The 24,142-nt window shown below is 64.3% G+C and overlaps 2 protein-coding genes across 8 annotated transcripts; one reads left to right on the top strand and one right to left on the bottom strand.

Annotated features, from left to right (window-relative positions):
- The first annotated feature begins 11 nt into the window (after window positions 1-11).
- On the top strand, window positions 12-2,619 carry LOC105485857 (TSR3 ribosome maturation factor). Its single transcript, XM_011748428.2, has 6 exons — window positions 12-194; window positions 291-510; window positions 886-1,079; window positions 1,630-1,806; window positions 1,913-1,976; window positions 2,252-2,619. Exons 1-6 carry the CDS (start codon window positions 83-85, stop codon window positions 2,421-2,423), a joined length of 939 nt encoding a protein of 312 aa, XP_011746730.2. The 5' UTR covers window positions 12-82; the 3' UTR covers window positions 2,424-2,619.
- LOC105485856 (BAI1 associated protein 3) lies at window positions 2,421-17,605 on the bottom strand. 7 transcript variants are annotated; one of them, XM_071083840.1, is made up of 36 exons: window positions 17,514-17,573; window positions 12,695-12,943; window positions 12,435-12,575; window positions 12,126-12,213; window positions 11,866-11,946; window positions 11,512-11,619; window positions 10,998-11,057; window positions 10,785-10,851; window positions 10,492-10,687; window positions 10,113-10,157; window positions 9,916-9,993; window positions 9,698-9,800; window positions 9,339-9,446; window positions 9,159-9,254; window positions 8,957-9,060; window positions 8,032-8,152; window positions 7,417-7,541; window positions 7,247-7,337; window positions 7,039-7,095; window positions 6,866-6,963; window positions 6,715-6,766; window positions 6,481-6,611; window positions 6,208-6,331; window positions 5,907-6,050; window positions 5,719-5,811; window positions 5,437-5,628; window positions 5,288-5,356; window positions 5,112-5,191; window positions 4,846-4,954; window positions 4,454-4,525; window positions 4,198-4,278; window positions 4,002-4,122; window positions 3,807-3,930; window positions 3,527-3,732; window positions 3,063-3,449; window positions 2,421-2,605 (listed from the first exon to the last, which is right to left on the bottom strand). In XM_071083840.1, the coding sequence occupies exons 2-35, from the start codon at window positions 12,799-12,801 to the stop codon at window positions 3,346-3,348; spliced, it is 3,576 nt and encodes a 1,191-aa protein (XP_070939941.1). In that variant the 5' UTR covers window positions 12,802-12,943; window positions 17,514-17,573; the 3' UTR covers window positions 2,421-2,605; window positions 3,063-3,345. The 7 variants fall into 7 exon arrangements, with proteins under 7 accessions (XP_070939941.1, XP_011746726.2, XP_011746728.2 ...); XM_011748424.3 differs by lacking the exon at window positions 12,695-12,943 and having other exon boundaries at window positions 17,514-17,605; XM_011748426.3 differs by lacking the exons at window positions 12,695-12,943; window positions 17,514-17,573 and adding an exon at window positions 16,560-17,492.
- Between the last annotated feature and the right edge of the window lie 6,537 nt (window positions 17,606-24,142).

The following is a 24,142-nucleotide window of genomic DNA, read 5'->3' as shown; positions in this document are numbered from 1 at the left end:
GCATGGGCTGGCAGCCGCACGGCCAGTCCAGAGGCTGAGGGGCGTACCCGGTGGGGAGTACTCGGCACCTCGGATTCGCGCCATGGGCCGCAGGAGGGCAGCGCGCGGGCCGGGGGCGGAAGGCGGCCGCCCTCGGCACCTCCGGACCCGCTCCCTGGAGGCCTTCGCCGAGGAGGTCGGCGCCGCACTGCAAGGTGAGCGAGGCGTGATGGGGAGAGCGGGTCGGGGTTCGAGGGCCTGCCCGGGGATCCTACGCTGAGGCCGAGTGCCCTTCTCTCTCTCTCGTGCAGCTTCCGTGGAGCCAGGGACGGCTGAGGGCGAGGGCGGCCCGGGCCCGGCAGCGCTGCCCTGCACGCTGGCCATGTGGGAGTTGGGCCACTGCGACCCCCGGCGCTGCACCGGCCGCAAGCTGGCCCGCCTGGGGCTGGTGCGATGCCTGCGCCTGGGCCACAGGTTCGGCGGTCTGGTGCTCAGCCCCGTGGGCAAGCAGTACGTGTCCCCCGCAGACAGGTAGGCGCGGGAGGCCTGCCCTAGCTCGTCATTTCCAGCGCGTGGTTCCTTTCAGGGATCGTTTAGTGGGACTTGTATGTCACACCCACAGCCACACCCACGTGGCCAGGGAACGTCTGTCTAGTTTGCCTGCTTTGCATAGCGCAGAGCTTAGGATAAAGGAGGTTTTGGGATAATAAACGTTTGTTTAGTGAATAAACGCATGCCCTAGGTACCCCAAACAGCTGCCTCAAAACCTTGCTCATGGAGTCTGTTTGAGGATATTTGGAGATGGCAGAATGATGTCCCTGAATCCCTAGCGAAGAAATTCTCCAGGGACATGCTTCACTTTGGGTAGTACTGGCTCCTGAACTTACCCCATGCTGTCCCTGGCAGACAGCTGGTGGCGCAGTCTGGGGTCGCCGTCATCGACTGCTCCTGGGCCAGGCTGGACGAGACGCCGTTTGGGAAGATGCGAGGTAGCCACTTGCGCCTGCTGCCCTACCTGGTGGCTGCCAACCCCGTAAATTATGGCCGGCCGTGCAGACTTTCCTGCGTGGAAGCTTTTGCTGCCACCTTCTGCATCGTAGGTGAGTCCAGGGGCTCCACAACAGCGTGACTGGGCAACCTGGTGTTCCTGCTGTGCTCCCAGCATCGTGTTTCCTGCGGACACACCCCTGGAGGAGCGTAAGGGACAGACAGGGAAGCAGTTCAGACCGGCCAGGGTTTCAGCTCAGGTTTTCGGCCTGTGGAGTTGCAGTGGAGGCGGAATGGGATCGCCGCGGTACAGCGTATGGGGTGCCGTTCATTACGGCAGCACTGCCCCGAGAATCCTGCTTATCCTCCGTGTCCTCCTTACTGAATTGCTGATCTAAAGAAGCCCAGATGAGGCATGGGGCACTCTTGGTGGGAATGTTTGCGTTTCGCAACAAGGAGGGGGACTCGGTCGGTTGCAGAGGTGTGGACTGTAGCAGGGGAGGTGCAGGCTGGGGCTGGGGGCAGCTCGGGCTCTCAGGACTGTGAGCTAATGTTTGGTGAGGACCCTGCAGTTACGTGGGAGAGCCATCCGGCAGCAGGTGATCAGGACGCACTCGAGGGGACCATTTACTTCTTTGGGTTTCTCGTTTGTCACACCATCAGGCTTTCCGGACCTCGCTGTCATTTTGCTGCGGAAGTTTAAATGGGGCAAGGGCTTCTTGGACCTGAACCGCCAGCTCCTGGACAAGTACGCGGCCTGCGGCAGCCCGGAGGAAGTGCTACAGGCAGAACAGGAGTTCTTAGCCAGCGCCAAGGAGAGCCCCCAGGAGGAGGAGATTGGTGAGCCCTGGCGGGGCTGGGAGCCAAGGCCCTCCAAAGCCTGGGTGGTGGGAGGCCTGGTCCTGCTCTGAGCTCACTTACAGACCACTTTCCTCTCTCGGCTCAGATCCCTTCGATGTGGATTCAGGGAGAGAGTCTGGAAACCCCAACAGGCCTGTGGCCAGCACCCGGTAGGTCCTTGGGCTTCTTAATTTCATGATCACTCAGACCCAGGGCTCTCCTCTACCTCTGGCCTGAGCCCCTCCTGCTGCCTGGGGGTGGTGTCGTAAACAACACCCTGATGGTCTGACTAGAAAACCTGAAGTGGACATCCCACTGGAGAGGTTGGGTTTGGAGAGTACATGCAGAGGAATCTGTCCTGGGCTTGCGGCTTTTTGTGGATGAGGTTGCCTCCAGCTAGCCAGGGAGGATGTCATTTGGGAACGTGCTCCCCCTCCCTTCCCAGGCTGCCCTCGGACACTGATGACAGTGATGCGTCTGAGGACCCGGGGCCTGGTGCCGAGCACGGAGGAACCAGCAGCAGCTGCTCTGAAGAGGAGCAGACTCAGGAACAGGGGGCTGAAGCCAGGGCCCCGGCTGAGGTTTGGAAAGGAATCAAGACGCGGCAGAGAGACTGAGGGTTGCAGACACGTATATATTTGAGGCTGGGTGACGAGAAGATCTAGAGACATGAGGGACGTAGATGGGCCTGGCAGTCTCGGCTCCTCGTGGCTGCTGGCAGGACTGAGCTGTCCGGGTTCTCTCCGCATTTCCAGCACAGCTGTGCTCTGCATCCTGCCTCAGCGCGCTCGCAATGAAGCTGCAGGCCAGGAAGCCGCGTGTGAGTCTCTGTTTTTCACCCCGGGCCTGGGGAAGGGTTGGGGCGAACTCTTGGCTCTGCCTGGCGGGGCTGTGGAGCAGGTCTCGGGTGGCCACAGATATGTGCGTGAAGGACACCCTGCCAGTCGGCATGGAGCCCTTCACACTGACCACCGGTCTTGGGTGACGTCCCTGCCCTGCGAGCCCCGTGGGGACTGGAGATCTGTGCAGTTCTTGACTCACCTGCCCTCTGCATCCCTCTGTGAGTGGAGGCTCTGGACGCTCCACCCAATGGTGCCAGTGGCACCCTTTGCCCTCCCCAGCTGTGACTACCAAAAAATGCCTCTGCACATTGCCCGTCGTGCAGGGAGCACAGCCACTCACTGAGTCCCTGGAGACCAGCTGCCCACCGCCCACCCAGGGCCAGGGAGCCCAAGGAAGCGGGCAGGGAAGCGCACCTGGTGGCCAAGCCCACTGTGGCCTGCACTGTGTCCCGGGCAGCTTCTGGCCAGGTCCTGCCAAGTTGGCCACCCAGATGTGGGGTTGGGTGCAGGGGTTCACAGCACACACCAGACGGACACGGCCAGGGCGATGGGAGCCACGGGGCCAGCCACGACACACACGTCACAGCACAGGAGGGGCGCCGTGGGCCCTGGCTGCACAAAACTGGCCACAGTGAGCTGGAAGATGCTTCAGGGAACTCGGGGTGGGGGCCAGGGCCGGGGTTGGCAGCTGACAGACTCAGGGGTCCGCCTCCATGCACTTCTCCAGCTCTTTGAGTTTCTTCACGAACTCCTGCGCCTCCTTGCTGGTGCGGCCTTCCAGCCTCCGCAGCGCAGACCTCACTGCAAGCGGGCGTGGGCAGATGTGTGGGAGCCAGCGACAGGCCGCTGCCCCTCCCCCCACCCGGATGCTCACTCACCCTGGGCTCTGGGCCGGCACAGGTGCAGGGTGACAGGCTGCCCAGCCCTTGCACCCCCGCCCACCTGGGGCCGGGCGACACCACTGACGCCCCCTAGGCCGAGGGCCGCCTCCCCAGCGAAGTCGTTGGTGGACAGCCAGTCGTGGTCCATGACGGTGAACAGCACACAGGCCCCGCGGCGGCGGCACGCCTCGGCAGGCACGGAGCTGCGGACAGAGGCCAGTCAGCGGAGTCTCACTCCCGCAGCCTGGAGCCCGGGGCTGGGGCTTGGGACACTCACAAGTAGAAGAGCTCGTCGTATACAGGGTGCAGCGTCCGGGTCTTCACCTGGGTCCTCTGGCTGCGGACCAGTGGGAAGAGATACGGTGGGCCCAGCTCCACGATCACAAAGGGGTCGCTTAGGCCTGCAGGAGCACGGTCATGAGCCCCCCGTCCCCATCCTACCATCACCCGACCCGTCCCCGCTGCAGCTCACCGTTGGCGTCCAGGGGGAGCAGGTCGGCGGCGTGCAGCACCTCCACAGCCAGCCGCTGCTCAGCCGCCTCGTAATGGCAACGGACACTCAGGCGTCCAAACCGGTTCTGCTCCAGGGTCCTCTGCAGAAAGGCGGGTGAGCGCAGCTGGGCTCGGGGAGCCTTAGAGGCAGCACCCTGTCCCGGGCGCCTCCCTACCTGTTTGAGCTTGTCCAGGTAGAACTGCTCAATGCATTCACGGGTGGAACATTTGTGCAGCCGCAGCTCCTCCTTCAGCCTCTGCAGGGGAAGCGCGTCAGGAGGGGCCCCTGGGTGCTGGTAGTCAGCGCTGGCACTTGGGAGACCTGACTGCCCGTGGGGCCACCTCATGCTCAAGGACACAGCCTGTGCGGGGCTGCAGTTTGAACTCGGTCCCCTCGTCCACGCCCCCGCCGCACAGAGGGTCCCGCCTCACCTTATAGCTTCCATCCCTCAGGCTCTCCAGGGGCAAACCTTGACCCTCTGCGTGGAAAAAAGTGACCAGGGCCTGGGGCAGGGAAAGAAGGTGGAGGTGTCAGGGAGCCTGGCTTGTGCTGGGGACAGGTGGAGACCCCCAGCACAAAGGAGCCCAGGCAGCACTGGGGGCTCAGCAGTCCAGGGCAGAGCCCTTTCTCACACCCTGGGGGGCATCGGAAGCTCCCAGGAAAGCTGGGGAAAGGCCATCACCAGAGGTCACACCTCGGCATTAACGGGAGGTGACGCCGTGGACAGCCCGGGAGTGGCTGCTGAGCCAGTGGGGATAAAGGGAGGGGTCAGAGCAGCCCTGAGGCGGGGGCCGGCGGGAAACGTTCCTTCACGGGGCTCTACCTCCAGCGTGAAGTGGAAGCGACTGTAGAAATCAGCAGAGACGTCACGGTTTGCACCCAGCGCCTGCAGAATGGCCTGGAGGAGCAGCTCCCACAGGGCCTCCAGCACCCTGCGGGGTGGCATCAGTGACCACGGGCCAGCCGCACCTGCCCCGCTGGCCCCACCCGCAGAATGGCCTGGAGGAGCAGCTCCCACAGGGTCTCCAGCACCCTGCAGGGCAGCATCAGTGACCACGGGCCAGTCCATCCCACCCCACCCGCCCGCACCTGCTTAGATTCCCCTTCACCAGCGAGGAGTTCAGCAGGGCCAGCTTCTCATCCAGGTACTTCATGAGCGGGGCCACGGCCTGCCGGCAGGGGTGTTCAGGCCGGGCTGACCCCGCACCTCTGCCCTGCTCCCAGCACACACAGTCCCGTCCACGGCCCCTCGCCCCAGCACTCACCTCATCGTTCTGGATGGAGTCGGGTGAGAGGCTAATGTGCTGTACATACTTCCGGATGTCGCCCACCATCTGAGGGCAGGAGCAGCGCTCAGCATGGGCAGGGGGCACCAGGGACTGTCCCCACGCTCCGGTCTCCAGGCCCCACCCACCTTGGAGGTCAGGTGCGCTGTCACCGTGTGAGCCTCCCGCTGCAGGTCATCGTCCAGGGCCTGTGTGCAGCTGAGCAGGGGGCGGGGGAGCACCCCCTCGAGTCCCGGGGCCCCCTCGGGCCATGCCAGCCCCTTCAGGGCCTGCCCAGCAGCCTTGCGCACGAGCTCCACATTGTTGAGGACCACGCAGAGCTGGGGGAGGTGTGGTCAGGTGGCGATGGGTCAGGGCCTGGTGATGGCTCCCCACCTCCTGCCGACTCCCCTCCCCAGCTGGCCACTCACCGCCTCGCTCACTGCTTCACCGGCCGCCCCTGGCTGAGTGTCCACCTTCTTCCGAAGCAGCTCCGTGTAGAAGAGGGTGGCCTCACACATGTCCTGAGGAGGGGGCGGTGGTGGGGAACCATGGAACCCTCCCCTGCCCCATCACCTCCCCCACCTGTTCCCCTCACCCCCAGGGCCCACTCACACACCTGGCCAAGCTGGGTGCCCAGCCCCTGAGCCTGGGCAGGGTCAGGCCACGCCAGGCGAACCCACAGCTCCTGGATGTGACTGAGGCAGAGACCAGCAGTGGCTGCGGAGCTGCTGTGCCTGGAGGAAGGGTCCACAGGTTCCAGCTGGGGAGACAGGGGAGGCTGGGGTTGCTGGGGAGGCTGGGGAGGCGGGTGAGGCTAGGGTTGTGGGGGAGGATGGAGAGGTGGGGGAGGCTAGGATTGTGGGGGAGGCTGGGGGCCTGGACCAGCCCCAGTGTCCTCGGGCCAGGGCAGCTCTCACTGTATCCACGTCCACTGCTCCCTGAAGCCTCCACTTGGCCTGGTCCCGCAGCACTTGGAGCCAGAGCTTCACAGCAGGCAGGAATGGGGTGTGGATGCCAGCCAAGGCCAGAGAACGGCTGTCCCTGTAGTGGGAGGCCGGTCAGGGCTTGGCCCTGACTCAGATGCCTTAACTAGCACGTTCCAAACTAATAGCCCCAGGAGAGCCCCCCTCACAGGTCCGGGGGCCCTCATCCAAAAGTCTGTCTGCAAGAGATAGGGACGGGGCACCCACCGGCCAGGGATGCTATCCCAGAAGTGCTGGAGGTCAGCCAGGGTCAGGTAGAGCTCAAAGAGCCCCGAGGCCACCTCCAGCGTCATCTTGGGGCTCAGCTCCTCTGTCAGCACCCACGCCTCCTCAGCCACCTGTCCAGGACAGCAGAATCAGGCCACCTGCAGCAACCTAGTCAAGGGCCTCTGCCCACTTCCCCATGCCTGGCAGGTACCCGGGGTCAGGGACCCTGCTCACCAGACGCTCCAGCTGCCGGAAGGTCAGGGTGAAGACGTCCACATTGAGGATGCTGCAGAGGAAGGGACATACCTCATCCACCTGCGCCCTCCCTGCAGGCTCTGTTGGCCCCAACCCCAGCCCCAGAACAGCCCTGAGAGGCCAGGCCCACCTGTGGAAGAGGCTGGCATAGACACTGTAGCAGGACTGAAGGTCATCATAGATGGCGTCGGCCAGCACAACCAGCCCAGGCAGGCGCTGTGGTCCTGGCTGTAAGGAAGCCTAGCTCGTACCCACCTCTCGGCTGCCCGCACCCCTCACGGCCAGGGTCCCCCACAACCGCACCTGCTCTCGGGGACTCCTGGCATTCAGGATCCTGTCATACCACTCACGGTTGCCTCTCTGCAACAGACACCACCAAGACAGCATGGGGGTTTGCAGGGAAGAGGGAGAGGTGGGCAAGAGACCGTGGTGCAGAGGTGCAGGGGACGGGAAGGCAGGGCAGGGGAGGGGAGGGCCTAGCGGCTGGCCCCCAATGGGCTTTGGAACACACCTTCAGGGCCGCAGCAACGTCCATATTCAGCTCTGTCTCGAAGGGGCAGATCTCAAAGGAGGGCTGGAAGAACTGCAGCTTGCCCAGACACCTGGGTGGGGGCAGCACGCTGAGTGGGGCCTGCCCTGCCAGCCGCCCCCACCCACGCCGACACGCGGGGCTGCACCCACTTCAGCAGCAGCTCCAGGCGGTAGACAGCAGTGCTGTTGGTGGCGGGGAAGTAGTCGCGGAGCTGGCGCAGCAGCTGCAGCCCGAACTCAGAGAAGGCGGAAAAGCTATCAGCGAGGCCCTCCTCCTGTGGGGACAGGGCCCTTCAGTGCCAGCAGCCCCGACCGCTCACTGATGAGGAGAAACACCCTCCCTTTCTCGGCCCGCAACCCGCTTCCCCCCGCATGGTCAGCCCAGCTCTGCCCTGAGAAGCACCCTCCACGGGCACAGCCGGCCTGTCCCAGCCTCGGTTTCCACCCACGCAGCACACGCAGGGCCTGTGCCCCTCCAGTTCCCACGTCCGTCCTGCAAAGGCCGCTCCCTCCTGTCGCTCAGATGGGCGCCACCTTGGCGGCCTTCCCCAACTCTGTCCTAAGTCCTGGCTGCTCCCCGAGGTGACTTCCACGAGCCTCCCGTCTCCTTTCCGCAGAGCGCTGGCTCTAATCCATGTCATACAGTTTGTTTGTCTTTGACCCCCACGCAGGCAAGACTCTGCCCCTCGCCGACCGGCACTCAGCAGCCCCAGTCCCAAGCACTCCCTTCGCCATGGCTGGCAAGAAGGCCCCGGCTGCACCCACCTGCTCTTGGGGCAGTGAGGGCGCCTCCTCCCAGTGTGCCTGCATGTCGTCCAGCAGCCCCAGCAGGTAGCTGTAGTCCAGCGTGCAGGTTTGATGGTGGCGGCTGCTGACCTGCCAGTGCCTGCGGGGCCCAGCCCATGGTCAAGGGATATGGACCCCGCCCCTGCCACGCCCACTCAGCACCACCTACAGCACTACCCCTTTCTCGGCCCCACCCAATCAGCACTGCCGTGCCTACTCATAGCACCGCCCCTTTCCCTGCCCTCCAATTAGCGCTGCTGCACCTACTCATAGCACCGCCCCTCTCGCTGCCCCACCTACTCATAGCACCGCCTCTTCCCTGCCCACCCAATCAGCGCTGCCTCACCTACTCATAGCACCGCCCCTCTTGCTGCCCCACCTACTCATAGCACCGCCCCTCTCGCTGCCCCACCTACTCATAGCACCGCCTCTTCCCTGCCCAATCAGCGCTGCCTCACCTACTCATAGCACCGCCCCTCGCTGCCCCACCTACTCATAGCACCGCCTCTTTCCCTGCCCACCCAATCAGCGCTGCCCCACCTACTCATAGCAGCTACTTTCCCTGCCCACCCAATCAGCGCTGCCCCACCTACTCATAGCACCGCCTCTTTCCCTGCCCACCCAATCAGCGCTGCCTCACCTACTCATAGCAGCGCCTTTCCCTGCCCACCCAATCAGCGCTGCCCCACCTAATCATAGCACCGCCTCTTTCCCTGCCCACCCAATCAGCGCTGCCTCACCTACTCATAGCACCGCCCCTCTGCTGCCCCACCTACTCATATCACCGCCCCTTTCCCTGACCCACCATCCCAACCACCACATCCACTCACCGCATGGTCCCCAATGCCCCACCCACCCACGCCCCGCCCACATTCCCCACCCACTCGTAGCTCCACCCACTCACAGCACGGCCAGCTGCAAGGGTGACAGGTTGCTCTGGGCTCCGTGCAGGCAGAGGATGGTGGCGGCTGGTGTGCTGAGCTCTCCTCGCCAGCTGCTGGAGTTGGGCTGGGGGAGGAGGTCTGGCGTGGGTGGAGGCGGGACAGCCCCACATCCCCTCCTCAGGCCCCCTGCCAGGCTGTCCCAATCCCAGGAGCACCCACTACCTCCTCTGCTGGGTGCTCGAACCGCAGCAGATGGCTGAGCAGCAGCAGGTGGGACAGGAAGCCGGATCGCCCGCGCTGGCTCATGGCGGTGTCTCTCTGCAACGCAGAGCCCCCCGGGTCACCAGCTCTGCCCCAGCCCCGCGGGCGGGGGTGGAAGACCGAGACGCCCACTTTCCCCACCTGCGTGGTGATCAGCTTAAGAACCAGGTGGCAGTCTCCCTCCACACGCGAGGCACTGGAACGTGGCTCCAGCTTGAACCAGCGGTCGACGCCAGCCACAGGCACCTCCTGGGGGTAGCATGGGGGTCAGGCCCACCAGACTCCTCCCCCTCTCCTTCCACACTGACTCTGTGAGACCCTGGAGAGACCACATGGCCTGGGCTGCCCTTCTCCGGGGAACGAGGGTGTCAGGCAACGGTGAGCACTCAGCGGAGGCCCAAGAGCAGGAGCTCCTCCAGGCAATGCCCTGCCCCTTGAAGACTGGGACACCCCCCAGGCCCTTCCCTAAGCGTCACCAGCCCCACCCCACACCTACTCACCCGGACAGGTATGTTGAGGCACCCCAGGAAGTCATCAGTGTGGTCCTCGGTGGGTCCTGCTGTCCCATTTGCACGGGCTGACTTGACGATCTGTTTGAAGTACCTGGCCAGCGCGGTGGTGGGCATCACGCTGAGGCTCCTGGGGAGCCACCACCCGCTGCGCCCCATAACCAAGCTGAGGGCACAGGTGAGGGGTAGAAAGGTCCCCGCAGTCATACCTGCCCATGCCCTTCAGGCCGATGACTTCATTCAGCTTCCTACAAGCTTCTACCAGGGACACGTCGTCGTCATGATCCCTGGTGGGGAGAGGAGAGGACCTGGCTTGTCTGGAGCCCCCAGCCCAGCCCTGAGTTCGTCCTGCTCCCTCCCAAAAGGTGCCCATTCCCCCCTCCCTGCACGGTGCAGGGGCCTGTACCAGATGTCCAGATGCAGCTGGTCCGTGCTCACGTCCTCAATCTCACTACATGGAGAACAGAGAGATGCCCATGAGGGTCCCTGGCGAGGCTCTGCCCAGGCCGGGGTCAGGGAGTTCAGAAGCAGCAGGGAGCAGGCCACAAGCTCCAGCTCTCCAGACAGGCTGTTCAGGTCCAAATCCCGATCCTGCCACGTGTCGCCAGCCGTGTGGCCCCGGTGGCACAACGCCCATCTCTGGGTCTCAGTTTCCTCCTCTGGAAAGTGGCCACAGGGCCCCACAGAGACCGGGAGCCGCTGCGAGCCACCCCCCTCCAGGCACAGCCCAACTCTGGACCCCAGGCAGAGCCCCCCTCCCACACCTAGATGGGTGAGGGCCTCACAAGAGGAAGTGCTCCTTCCAGACGGGGTTCAGCGTGCTGCTCTTCACCTCGGTGACCTGGATGCACTTGGCGGGCAGGGGACCACCGCGCTTGCTGCCCTTGCGGAAGCCAAAGCGCTGCTCTTTCTGCGCACGGGGCTCCCGCGTGGTGTCCGAGGCAGGCAGGATGCCCAGCATGCAGTATGGGTCACTGAAGCCTGGGAACGGTAGGCGCCTCAGCCCCAGCCCCACACCCTCTGCCCTCCACGGTTGCCAGGCCTGGGTGCAGCCGAGGTCCGCTGGGTCCCCACGCACCATTGGGGTCCTTAGCCAGAAGGTTCTTGGCACGCATGACAGAGACTTTCAAGGCATACGTGGGGGCCTGTGGACAGAGGGGTGTGGGAGGGTAGTGAGGCTGAGCTGCCCCCCAGACACCCTGCTTAGCATGGAGGTGACAGGGCCTTGCCCTGTGCCCCCGCCACAAAGGCACATGCTGGTCAGGGTCTGCCCAGGCAGCCGCGGCCTCACCTTGGCCTTCCTCACTCGCTCGATGGCCTCGGTGTGCTCCTCAGTGCTGGTGCCAAACACCTGTGGAGGGCGGGTGGGTTGGCAGGACCTAGGCAACCCCTGAAGCGAGGCTGCCACCATGCTGGGACCTCGGGCTCAGCCCCAGTCACAGACACCGGACCTCAGTCCTCACGGGTGCAGGGTTGGGGGAAGCCTGGGAGGGAGCGGCGGAGGGCTTGTGCCAAGGGGCCCGGGCATGCCCGGAGATGGTCGGCGTGATGAGGGGCACACGAGTGCATGTGCAGGAGGGGGGGCCACAAGGGGACGGGGGAGTTCAGAGCACACTCAGGTGGAAGCCAGGTGCGTCCTTGGGGGTGCATCTGTCAGCCTGTGCGCGTGTGTGTCTGTGTGCACCCTCAGCCATCTCTGCCTGTTGTGCATGGATCGGGGAGATCCTGCTGTTTGGGTGATCATGGTGTCAGTGGGTCGGGAAGGGGTTGAGGTGGGGAAGCTGTCGGGGTCCGGGTGGGCTGACCTGCTGGAGGTAGCTGAGCAGGGCCTCCTCGTCGTCCACTTGGTCAGGGCCCATGGTCCCCGCTCGGTAAAGCACTGTGTACAGGGCCTCCTCATAGAGCATGTCCACCTGCAGGTGGGGGAAGGGCAGCCACAGTGCCACGTCCCAGGCCCCCAGCCCTCAGCAGCCCCTCCTGCCTGCCGAGCCCAGGCCCCACCCCTGCCGCCCTGCACTGGGAGCCCCTCCGCTCCTCACTCACCCACCCACCCTGGCTCTCCACCATCACCAGACCCTGTGCACACAGTATCTGCCTATAAACGGCTGAGAGAGCGGCCACTGCAGACAACTGCCCCTGATTCCGGCCCCCACCTTTACCTCCTCCGGGGCCAGGGCTCTCAGGCCACGGCTGGGATCCACAGGCTCTGGGGGTGCCGGTGAGCCACTGCGCAGGGGGACCTGTGTGTGGGGCCCAGGGTGAGGGCCTTGATCACAGGGAGAGCCCTAGGCCTGCGGCTGGGAGGACAAGTGGTGCCCCAGGAGGTGGGAGCGAGGGCAGGGGGGAGGGGGAAGGAGAGAGAGGAGGGGGAAGCCCCATGCTGGGCTGCAGTACCGGGACCTGCGGGCGGCACCCTCACCTCGGGGCACGGCAGGCCCTGTCTGCCTTCCCCCTTCTTCAGCATGAGGCGCATGTGGGCAAAGAACTCCACGCCGTCCCCAGGTTTCCTGGAGGAAGGGCTGGGTCAGCTCGAGGCTCTCAGCACACTGGCCCCTGCCTGGGACCCTCAACTCCAGGGGCAGACAGGGCCATGTGACCTCCACAGTGTGGCATGGCTGAGTGCAGGCCCTCCTTTGCACCTAGGTGGGCTGGGGCCAGGGTGGCCGTGTGTGAAGTCTGGTGGGGAGTGACCCTGTGAGCGTGTGGGGCTGGGCCCCTGGGCACCCACCAGGCCCCCGTGGCAGGCTCCTGTGGGTCGGCGCTGGCACTCCCTGGTTCCTGCTCAGTCCTGCGGCGGAAGGACGGGCACACCTGCACCTGCCTGAGCACGCTGCTCTTAATGTCCAGCAAGGTCGACATGGTGGGTGACCTACAGCAGAGAGCACGGCCCGCAGCCTCAGGTCACCCACTCCATCCTCCGTGCACCACAGAGGCCACGGCAGGCAGGGGGTGGGCGGGAAGAGGTGGGGCAGAGGCCTGGGGGCTCACCCACAGCCTGGATGGCACTGGGCTCCTGTCCACACACCTGCTGGGTGACCAGCTAAGTCCCTGCACGCCCTACAGGGCGGCTTCAGGTAGGAGGTAGTGGATGCCATCAAAGGTGGGGCTGGTGCCCACCCGGAGCCAGGGGTCCAGCCAGGGGCTCCTGGGGTCTCACTGGAGAGGGAGGTGGTTGCTGCACTCGCCCCCCAACACCTCTCCCCATGACAGCACGGGGGAGGCACCTGTCTCCTGGGGCTGCACCAAGAGGACCAAGATCTAGGTCACAGCACTCAGCTCCCCCAGCCCCTGTGCCCACTCTGGGGCCAGGACAGATGCCAGGTACCCAGCTCTCCTATGCAGGAGGTAAAAACTCGCCAGAACCCTGACATCCCGGACCACAGAGGAGCCTGGGTACGAAAGGCCAGAACCCTGCCATCCCGGACCACAGAGGAGCCTGGGTACGAAAGGCCAGAACCCTGACATCCTGGACCACAGAGGAGCCTGGGTACGAAAGGCCTGTTGGTCTTCATCACCCTGACAGAGGAGGGGCCGGTGGCCTGGGCTGCAGCACTCATGCCCAGGTGGGGCAGGCAGTGCTCACATGGCCAGGAGGCCCTGGAGGGGACGGCCTGGGGGTCCTCACTCACCAACCACAGCGGAGGTCAGTGCCCCCTCCTCACCCCAGGAACTGGTCAGCGAACCTGAGGTGGACAGTGGAAGGTGGGGGGCAGTGCCTCCACAAAGCAGGGCCTGCTCCCCACAGTTGGTACAAACGAGAACGTGAAGCGAGCCGGGCCCCGCTGGAAAATGCCGGGCGTGGGGGCTACAGCTCCCTCCCAGTCCATCCGGAGTCACTTCCCCTCATGTTGCTATGGCAACTGAGCCACCCTGTCAGCCTCCTGCTTGTAGCAGCAGCAGCCCAGATGTCACCACTGGGACACAGCTGCCCTCTGCCGAGGCCTGGAGCCCGGGCCCAAGCAGACCCCTGCCCGGAAGGCCCCACCCACTTTTTGTTTTGTTTTGTTGAGATGGAGTCTCAGTCTGTCGCCCAGGCTGGAGAGCAGTGGCACGATCTCAGCTCACCGCAACGTCCACCTCCAGGTTCAAGTGATTCTCCCCTGCCTCAGCCTCCCGAGTAGCTGGGATTACAGACGCCCACCACCACGCCTGGCTAAATTTTTGTACTTTCAGTAGAGACGGGGTGTCACCATGTTGGCCAGGCTGGTCTTGAACTCCTGACCTCAGGTGATCCACTTGCCTCGTCCTCTCAAAGTGCTGGGATTACAGGCATGAGCCACCGCTGCCGAGCCCACCCGTGTCAGGGAGGAAGGCCGGGTGGTACCGACCTGCACACCCCTTCAACAGGGGCAGGATGATGGCTAAGACACCACAGCCTCCTGAGACCCTCTTCCTCCACACTGGTACAGATGCAGACCCTCCACCTCTGCACTGCCTCTGCCTGCATGGCCCCCCAGCAGCCCCAGGGAGGTCCCCTCCCCCCTCCATGAAAACTGTCCCAGAGTCAGGCCACCTCTGCCCCACCACAAGAGACGTAGCCACTCTTGGGCTCCTGTCCCAGCCTTGCCGGTCTCTGATTTCTAGGACACTGCGCTCCCCCAGCCCCCCGGGGTCCTAGCCTTGCTATCTGGGTCCCCTTCCCTTGCAAGTGCTCTCTCATCCACCTGCGGAGGGTGCCTCCGGGCTGGGCACACTGGCCGTTGCAGGGGGCATGGTCATTCTCACGGAACAGGAGAGGAAACGAAGACTCAGCAGGTTCTATTGCTCACCCAGGCTCCCACAGTTGGCGGTGAGGGCCAGGCTAGCCCACCCCTCCCCTGCATGCCCAGGCCAGTTCCCCTTGGCTGCACTAGACTCATAAGCTCAGTGGGCAGCACAGGGGCCCGGGCACACCATGCCAGTGGTGGGTTCCAAATGGACCTTGTGGCGCCAGCTCCCGGGCCCCTGCTGTGTCTGTGGGGGTTCAGGGTCACCAGCCCCAATCTACACCCACACTAGCTCAGACACCATTCCTGGACATCTCAACTGGATTCCAGGGTCCCTGCAAGCTCCCGAGCCCTGGGTGCAGGCTCTCATGGGACCAGACCCTAGAGCTGAGGACAGGAAGGAGGGTTTGCGGCTCCCACCCTGTGAGAGGTAATGCTTGGGGGGGCCTCACTCCTTCAAACCTATCAGTGCCTTCCCCTGTGAGCCTCCCCCCAAAAGACAGGGGGCTCAGTGGGCTGGGTACAATGCTTCCGGAAGCTGTCACCCCCACAGCCAGTCATGAAATCCCCAGGGACCCGGGAGTCGCAGACCCCGCTTCCCCTCCCTTGCTGGGTGGAAAAGGCTGCTCCCCTTGCAGCCCCCCGAAGCCAGCAGAGCAGCCGCTGCTGGAGCTGTTGCCAGGGCAACCGCCGGCCGCATGTGCGTGTGACGGGGCGATGGGGGCTCGCAGTCCTGGAGACAAACGTGACGCAGGAGCTAAGTGGCCCGAGCTGCGGGGTTGGGGAGGGGGTGTCTTGGTGAGAACAAGATGTTCCAGGCAGAAAGAGGGGGCTCAGTGCCCTCCCTGCATTTTTCTCTCCACACTCACCTCCTCATCCCCAGAGCGGCCCGAGAGGGATGCCCTTTGCTCCCTGCATCTCAGATAGGTAAACAGAGGGCGCAGGGCGGAGAGCCTATCCAAGGTCCCAGAGCTAGCAGGTGGGCCGGGGACGGCCATCCAGGTCTCTCTGGTGTCCCCAGTGCTAAGCTCCTGAGACAACCAGCTAGGCCAGCCACCCTGACCCCAACCGCAGCTCCTGCCCCTCCCGCTGCCCGTTGCTAGGATGGGTGCAATAGTGGCGTCTTGGCACAGGTGTACAGAAGACTTGGTTCATCCTGGGTGCGCAGAAACCCCTTTGGTTGCCCTGGAAACCCCAGGCTGCCTGGGCAGCTCATAGCCTGGCTGCACCCAACTGCATGGGCCCTGGGAGCCACCTGCCACAGAGGCCAGAGCTGCTGTGAATGGTGGACATACGCATCTGCCTGTGTCTGTGACCAGTGCAGGAAGCACTGACTGCCTGGGTGGCTCTCAGCACTTATGGGACAGGAGTGAGCCAGGTGCAGGGGACCCCCCGTCTTTCCCGTGGGTCCAGATGTGGTGTAACTCCTTCCCAGGCTCTCACCCTGGGACAGTAGCATGAGGCAGGATGAGCCCAGACTCTGCTCATGCCTGATGCCAGGGCCAGGACCACACTCCCATGTGTCCAGTGAGCAGAGGGAGGACTGCCAAGGAGTTCCTGCCTTGTGGCACGGGGGTGGAGCCACACCTGCCCGTCCCACCTTGCTCCCTGGCTGTCCCCCAGGCCCTGGCTGAATGGGGAATGGCATTTTGCAAGGAGGATGGCACATCTCATTTCACAGCCCAGGGCAGGGGCGACTTGCCCAGAGCCCAGATGTGAAACTGGGACTCTGAGCCATCTCCTGCCAGGCCATTTGGGGGCTGGGGGTGGGGGAACAGTGAGGTAGCTAAGTCTGGGGGCAGCAGAGCAGAGGTTGGGTCAACCTTCCTCCCCAGTGCAGGATGTCTGGGAACAAACGCCTTCAACGTGCTGGGGCTGCCCTTCTTACCACATTTGGGGCAGGGGGGTGGCTGTTGGTGCCCTGGGTGTGTGCCTGTCAGGGGAGGTGGCGGGACGTCTGCCCCACAGGCTGGCTCTCCAAGCCGCCCTCTTGGTCTTCTCTCCAGCTTCCCCGCTCTTCCTCCCTCAGCGCCCCCGACTCCCCTTCACCAGGCCCTGGGGGTTTCCCGTGGGAATCTCTCCCTGGTCTGACTGACTCCTCCAGACGGCCCCTGCGCGGCTGATGGCAGTGCCCAGGTGCAGGTTACCTGGCGGGCCCGCTACAAACGCTGCTCCCCGGGGTCTCATTCCAGTCGAATCCCGGGAATCTGCATTCTAACAAGTGCTGCCGGTGGCCTTGGGCTCCCTGAAGTCTGAGACCGGCTGCCAAGGTCCAGCTGCTGGCGCCCAGCAGGAGCGCAGGAGACCGCAGTCCGCGGCGCCTTCTTCCTCCCCTCTCCTGTGTCTGCGCAGCGCTCTCTCCTCCCTCTGCTCACCGACCCCCTCCCTGCCCCGCCTCGCGGCACCCCATTTCCCGGGGCTCCGGGCGCCCGCGGGAGCCGCACCCTCAGTTCTATGGGGGGTCTCTCCCCTTGGAGGGGGCGGGCGGTCCGGGGGGAGTCTGGGGGCGGGCCTAGTGTGTCATTTTAAACTTCTCCCCCGGAGACCCCGGCCCAGGCCAAGAGCCCACAGCCCTTCGCGGAGTGGGGCTGAAGGAGGGGCGACTTTACACTCGCAGGGATTTGGGGGGGCCTGAAGGGCCCTACGAGGACCTGCGGGAGGACGGAAGAGACGAGGGCGCTGGGGGGGGCGCAGCCCGCCCGGGAGGGGTGCTGGGAGGCCCCGGGCCCGTCTGCTCCCCTGGGGAGGCGGGCGCGGGGGTCGAAGCCTCGCTTGGCGGCCCAAGTGCGGGGGAGGCCGTCGCCAGAGCCCCGATACCACCCCCGTCCGCTCCGCAGTGCGGACCCCACCGCCGCACCTGCTCCTGCGCGCTCGGAGAAATGCCCCCGAGACCCCGCCCCTCCGAGCATGCGCGGCCTCAGTTTCCCCAGGGCCGAGGGGGCGTCGAGACCTTCCCACCGCCCCCCGCCTCGGAGGCCACCCCCGTGACTCCTGGGGGACCCGGGCCAAGGGGGCGGCGGCCGTCGGTCCGTCCGGGTGGGGGCTCGGGGCCGAGCCCCGACGGCGGCCCAACAGCACCGGCTGCAGCCCGCGGCACTCACCGTGGGCCGGCGCGGGGAGAGGGGCTCCTGGGGCGCCGCGCTCGGGCACCAGCTCGGCAACGCCGAGGATCAGCGACCGTTCCCAGCCGCGCGCGCCGACGACTGAGCAACTGCGGGGCGGACGCCGCTGCGGGGGCGGGGCCTTACTGGGGGCGGTGCCGGGCCTGACGGGGCGGGGCCTGACCGCGCTCGTCCCGCCCACGACCCCGGGCTCGCCCCGCCCCCCGCGCTCACTGCGCCTTGGGGGACCGGGCCGGGGTCCCTGTGCCTTGAGCCGCGCCGGAGCCCCCTCCCCCGGGGTGCGGGGCTGTCAGTCAACTCACAGGTGTCTGCGGGACGGGGAGCGGGCTTGGGTGCCTCGGGACCCCGCCTGGCCGCGCGCGCCCTCCCTGTGGCACGTGGGGTCCGGGAGGGGTTGGTCGGCAGGGTCTCCTCCGCGGACCCCAGGGAACCCAGAGTCACCAAGACCGGCAGCGCCGCAGACCTTTCTGGAAGGGCCTCGCTCAGGGACCCCTCGAGGGTCCCGCCCCTCTCTTCTCGGAGCAGGGGTGCGTCCTGCAGGAATCCACTCGGGACGCCCCACGCCCACGCGGACGGCCTGTGGGGCGATCGTCCCTGAGGCTCTGGTGAGGGCCCAGTTGGCGCTCGTCGGGTCACAGCCGGCCGGAGCCCCTGGGGTCTGAACTGGATCCGGCCAGCCCCTCCCGGGCGGCTCCCCACTCTCCCTCCGCCGCGCTGACCTGGAACCCAGCGGGTCCGCGGTCTCCTGCAGGGTTTGTTAAGGCATTGATGGGTCCCGTCCCCAACCCGCTGGTTCCCAAAGTCTGGGCGGGGGCGCAATCTGCATTTTTTCCCTTCTTTTGAGACAGGGTCTCAAAAAAGCTCTCAAAGCTCTCGACCAGGACGGAGCGCAGGGGCGCCATCTCGGCTCACTGCAGCCTCGAACTCTCCAGCTCAAGCGATCCTCCCGCTTCAGCCTCCCCAGTAGCTGGGACCTCCCGCAGGCTATTTTTTTGGGGGGGGTTATTTTGTGGAGATGGGGGTCTCCCTATGTTGCCCAGGCTGGTCTCCATCTCCCGGGCTCAAGGGGTCCCCCTTCCCGGCCTCCTAAGTCGCTGAGATCACAGGCGCGGACCCCCGGGCCAGCCAGTGCCTGTACTTCCCAGCTGCAGGCTGCTGCCGCAGGTCTGGGGACCACACTTGGAGAAGTCTGTGCTAAGCACGGCCCTGGGGGGTCCTGAGGCTCTCGGACTTGCCAAGAGCACAGCGCCCTGGCCCCACCTGCGCTTGGCCGAATACAGCTGGACACTCATAGTCCTTTGGGGATGGGGGGTGCAGGGTGTCAGACTTTGGAGTTTTCACCCGAAAGGGCACCAGGGCAGCCCAAGGCAAGATGGGCTTCCAGAACACAGCTCCTCAAAGGGAGGGGGCCCGTCTGCCAACAAGTGTTTTGACTTCTGGATCCCAACTCACTCCCATCCATGCCCGCCCCGCGCCTGTCTGTGCAGGATGGGGGGCAGGACCATTGGGTGGGCTCTCCTTCCAGATGCTCGGCCCCAGGCTCTGCCCGATCCTGACCCAGCACAGCCAGGCTGGTGGGGGAGGGCAGGGAGCTTGCAGGAAATGCAGGGACTGCCTGGGCCGGGGACGCCGCGGGGGAAGCAGGGGAGGGGGCCTGCGCCCTGAGCCCCCCTCTGCAGCAGCGTCCCTCCTGAGGGGCTGGCGGGTCTGGAGCCAGCGTCTGGGAGCGATGCCCCCTGCCTCTGCAGTCTTGCACCAGGTTCTGCCCACCTGTTGGAACAAACACGGGCCGGTTGCCATGGTGATCACACTGGCTTTGAGTGAAGGGACAGGCTCTGCAGCCACAGTAAACAGGAAGTTGGGAGGGGCAGCTGCTGCTCAGCCCCCACGAGGGCAGCAGCCCTCAAACCAACACTGCAGTCTGTCGGGGCGGAAGCACGCTTGGAGACCTCTCCCCACTCTTTTCTAGGTAGGGAGACTGAAGTCCGGAGATGGGAAAGGGCTTTTCCAGGGCCACAAAGCAACAAGCTGAGTCCCAAACCAGCCCTGGGCCTCCATTTCCCCAGGATAGGATGGTCGCTAGGACCGTCGCCTCCACAAACGTTCAGTGCAGAGTCACAGAATGAACGAGCCGAGTGAAGACCCACTCAGTGACCGACGCGTTCATTCTCCAACTTGTTCTGAGACTGAAGACAGGCTGACCTGGATCAAAGTCCCAGCACCCTGCTCACCCCTGCCCGAAGGCGACCCTCCACGGCCCGGGCCTCAGTTTCCCTCTTCTGTAAAATGGGGACAACAGCAGCGCCCACCTTGGGTGCAGCTGGGGACCTCGGTGAGCCAATCTCAACTCACAGCAGGTCAGCTTCAGTCCCACCTGGTGGGGTGGGAACTGCGGCCACCCAGCCAGAACTCCGACCACTCTAGTGACCCAATTTACCTTTCCATAGCTCGGGGCTGGAAGCCCATTCTTGTGTGAGTCCCCTCCCACTAAGAGACAGGACCACCCACCCTCCCCACACCTGAGCCCCAGATCTCACTCCGAAGGGGCTACCCTGGCGTCTGCCCTCGGACCCGAGTGCAGACAGCTGCTGTGCTCCGGGGACAGTGAGGGGATGGCGCAGGTGCAGGAACACCTCCTGGCGATGTGTCAGGATACAAGACCCCCTGCCCAGATGGGATCAGAGCTTGAGGAGGCTGCTGGGGCACCAGGGCTGCTTGTGTAAAGCTGACAAGAGCCATTTTTCAAGCCTGGTTCTTTTCACATTCTCAGGACTTTGTGCTGGAAAGGGGCTGGCAGCCAGGGAGAGTAGCTTTTCCTCCTTAGGGCGGGGGAAAACACCAGGCTCTGGATACGCAGGCACCAAAGCCGCTGAAGCACACAGGTGAGGCCATGGCAGAGTCAGACACCCGCTCCTGTTCCACCCTCAGGAGCACCGTGCAGGGCCCTGTGCTACCACCCTCTGGTGGCAGCCCTAGAAATTGCAGGCACAGCCTCCCAGAAGCCACCCCCAACTTCCCCCTGAGGAACCAAGCAAGGAAAGGCAGGGCCCTTGGAGAGCTCGTGGGGTCAGAGCCCGGGGACTCTGGCCAGGGACCCTGCCTGTCCCGGAGCTGGAGGACCCTGAAGACACTGCCAGAACGTGTTCCTTGCCCACACTGGCCCTGGGGTAGAAGTGCCCCATCAAAAGAGAGGCTCTGGGTGGGAGGGCCTTGGCCCAGGTCTGGCCTCATGCCTGAGATGCTGGTCTCCAGAGCCCACACCAGCAGCTCCGGAAGTCCTGCTGCCAGGCGTGCACAGGTGGATCCGGCTGGAGGTGACCGCCCGGGAGTCCTGCTGCCAGGCGTGCACAGGTGGAGCCGGCTGGAGGTGACCGCCCCGGAGTCCTGCTCCCAGGCGTGCACAGGTGGATCCGGCTGGAGGTGACCGCCCGGGAGACCTGCTGCCAGGCGTGCACTGGTGGAGCCGGCTGGAGGTGACCGCCCGGGAGTCCTGCTGCCAGGCGTGCACAGGTGGAGCCGGCTGGAGGTGACCGCCCGGGAGTCCTGCTCCCAGGCGTGCACAGGTGGAGCCGGCTGGAGGTGACCGCCCGGGAGTCCTGCTGCCAGGCGTGCACAGGTGGAGCCGGCTGGAGGTGACCGCCCGGGAGTCCTGCTCCCAGGCGTGCACAGGTGGAGCCGGCTGGAGGTGACCGCCCGGGAGTCCTGCTCCCAGGCGTGCACAGGTGGAGCCGGCTGGAGGTGACCGCCCGGGAGTCCTGCTGCCAGGCGTGCACAGGTGGAGCCGGCTGGAGGTGACCGCCCGGGAGTCCTGCTGCCAGGCGTGCACAGGTGGAGCCGGCTGGAGGTGACCGCCCGGGAGTCCTGCTGCCAGGCGTGCACAGGTGGAGCTGGCTGGAGGTGACCGCCCGGTGCCACGTTGGAGTTTTCTCAGGCCTCCATGCTGCTGCAGCATCTGTGAGGTGTCCAGGGCGGGATGGTGACAAAGAAGTGGGCCCAAGACACCATGCCTGGCCAGTGTGGGCAAGGAACACGTTCTGGCAGTGTCTTCAGGGTCCTCCAGCTCCGGGAGAGGCAGGGTGCCTGGCCAGAGTCCCCGGACTCTGACCCCACGAGCTCTCCAAGGGCCCTGCCTTTCCTTGCTTGGTTCCTCAGGGGGAAGTTGGGGGCAGCTCCTAGGAGGCCGTGCCTGCAAGCTCCCAAATAAAGGCCACTCATGTGCCAGAGCCCAGCAGGCAGGACAGCCTCTGCTGCAGTGAGGCTTGGATGGCAGGGAGGATGGCACCCTGTACCTTGGCCAGGCTTCCCACCAGCCTAAGGGTGGAGGTGTCAGAGGCCCTTTCCCAGCGAGGTGGGCTTCCGTGCTCACTGTGGTTAGGGGCCCAGCAGGGAGAGGCAAGGCCCTCAGTGCGCATCATTCTACACAGAGCTGGGGGTGGGAGGCGACTCCTCCCAGCTCCGGGGGCTTCAGAGTCCCTCCTTTTCTTCCTTTTTTTTTTTTTTTTTGAGACAGAGTCTTGCCCTATTGCCCAGGCTGGAGTGCAGTGGTGTGATTTCACCTGTAACCTCTGCCTCAGTCTCCCAAGTAGCTGGGGTTATAGACGCCCACCACCATGCCTGGCTAATTTTTGTATTTTTTTTTAAACTGGTAATCAATTTATTAAAATAGTTGACTTAAGCATCTGCAGTGGTGACTTCCACTTCAACTCCACTTCAATACTGATGGAAGTCATCTGCGGAACAATCTCAGAAGAACTGTGCAAGTCAATGAGTCACTTGTGGGTTCTCATCTGGAGTTTTTCTTGTAGTGATTCCCAAAGTCTTGGTCGTCGGATTCAAACTGGTCCTTCACGCTGAGATTCTTTTCCTTTGCGCCTCTGATCAAGTCAGCACACACCTTTTCCAGGGATTTACCCTGTGGCTCGTTAGAGCGATTTGAATTTGTTGAATTTTAGTGAATTGCCATCTGCGGCTCCATGGGAGTTCTTGCGGTATCCTTAAAAGCCATAGCTGCTACGCGGCTTCCTGACCAACTTGTTCCTCGTCGAGAGCGAACAGCGGTGAGTCAGGAGCAGGAGCGTGCGGATCCGCGATCCACAGCACCCACCACTGCGTCTTCCTCAAAGACCTAATTTTTGTATTTTTACTAGAGACAGGGTTTCGCTATATTGGTCAGGCTGGTCTTGAACTCCTGACCTTGTGATCCATCCGCCTAGGCCTCCCAAAGTGCTAGGATTACAGGCGTGAGCCACCATGCCCGGCCTAATTTTTGCATTTTTAATGGAGATGGGCATTTGCCGTGTTGGCCAGGCTGGTCTTGAACTCCTGACCTCAGGTGATCTCCCACCTTAGCCTTCCAAAGTGCTGAGATTACAGGCGTGAGCCACCGTGCCCAGCCTCAGAGTCCATCTTTAAAGGCACAGCCCAGGCTTGGGAGGCTGAGGCAGAATTGCTTGAACCTGGGAGGCGGAGATTGCAGTGAACCGAGATCGCGCCACTGCACTCCAGCCTGGGTGACAGAGTGAGACTCCATCTCTAAATAAGTAAATAAATAAATAAGGCACAGTCCGCATCTAGGAGTAGGAACTTGCCTTATTCAGTGAAGGGCGTCCTGGAGGAAGGGCAGAGGCCCAGGGAAGGAAGAGCCCAGGCCACATGTGGCCGGTGGTTTTCTTGAGCCCATTCCTATTTTGTCCTAAGAGCTGGATAAGCTCCTGGCAGGTGCAGGAGCCTTTGGACCAGGCTGGGCCGGAGACAGGCAGGGTGGATGGGACCAGTTGTCCCGGCCCCTTCCCACCCAATGGGCCGAAGCCAGGAGCCCCCACCCCAACTGGGCCCAACGGCTTCCTCAGACCAGGTGGTGCCTGGGGGTTTCAGGCTACCTCTCCCGAGCAGGTGCTTCAGGACGCCCCCAGACCCAGAATCAGGGTCAGCTGGGGATGGATCCCAAACCCAGCACTCCCAGGCCCCTCCCTGCTGGAGCTGGCTCAAACCAGTTCCAGCCAGTCTGAGTCAGTGCAAGGCCCTCCAACCTGGCAACTTGTTGTCATGGTAACCACAAGGGAGGCTTCCCATCAGTGGCACCCGGGAGTGATGGCGGGGCCGGGCCTCAGGTCCAGGAAGGTGACGGGACCTGGGGACCAGCAGCCTGGCCAGGAGCCTGTGTCCCCGGGGGCAGTGGCCAGCATGGTGGCCAAATCTCCTAGCCTCCTCCAGCCCAGCCACACCCAAGTCCCAAGGGACCTGAGAGGCGGAGGGCACGTGTGGCCAGCCCGACCACCAAAGTCAAGGGAGGGCTCCCCGAGCGCCAGCTCAGGCCTGGCTAGCCCATCCCACAGGGGCTGGGGTTCCTGCACCGGACTCCTACCTGGTGGCTCTAGCCAGCCCTGGATGGGCCCTGTGAGGAGAGCTCTGGGCACCTGGGGTCCCTGCTCCCCAAGGAAGTCCCCTGCCAGGGGCAGCAAGAGCAGCCTCGAGCCCCAGGGAGGAGTCCCCTAGAGCAGGCCAGGGAGGTACAGGTGAAGAGACCCTGAGCCTGGGGGTCACCTTGGCTAGAGGGGTATCACCCGGAGGGGTTAACACAGGGCCGGAGGCAGGACCGGAAGGAAACC

Source organism: Macaca nemestrina, chromosome 18, assembly GCF_043159975.1.
Source record: "Macaca nemestrina isolate mMacNem1 chromosome 18, mMacNem.hap1, whole genome shotgun sequence".
Lineage (NCBI taxonomy): Eukaryota > Metazoa > Chordata > Mammalia > Primates > Cercopithecidae > Macaca > Macaca nemestrina.
Note: the sequence above shows the minus strand (reverse complement) of the source record. Positions and strands in the feature narration are given on the sequence as shown.

Bases quoted from the DNA above. Each gene is read 5' to 3' on its own strand.
- LOC105485857 (XM_011748428.2), top strand. From the start codon at position 83: ATGGGCCGCAGGAGGGCAGCGCGCGGGCCGGGGGCGGAAGGCGGCCGC. The intron at 195-290 runs GTGAGCGAGGCG...TCTCTCGTGCAG, and splicing joins GGTCGGCGCCGCACTGCAAG to CTTCCGTGGAGCCAGGGACG. The intron at 1,080-1,629 runs GTGAGTCCAGGG...TCACACCATCAG, and splicing joins TGCCACCTTCTGCATCGTAG to GCTTTCCGGACCTCGCTGTC.
- LOC105485856 (XM_071083840.1), bottom strand. From the start codon at position 12,801: ATGGCATCCACTACCTCCTACCTGAAGCCGCCCTGTAGGGCGTGCAGG. The intron at 6,767-6,865 runs GTGGGCCTGGCC...CTTCCTCTGCAG, and splicing joins TATGCCAGCCTCTTCCACAG to CATCCTCAATGTGGACGTCT. The intron at 6,612-6,714 runs GTGAGCAGGGTC...TGTCCTGGACAG, and splicing joins TCCGGCAGCTGGAGCGTCTG to GTGGCTGAGGAGGCGTGGGT.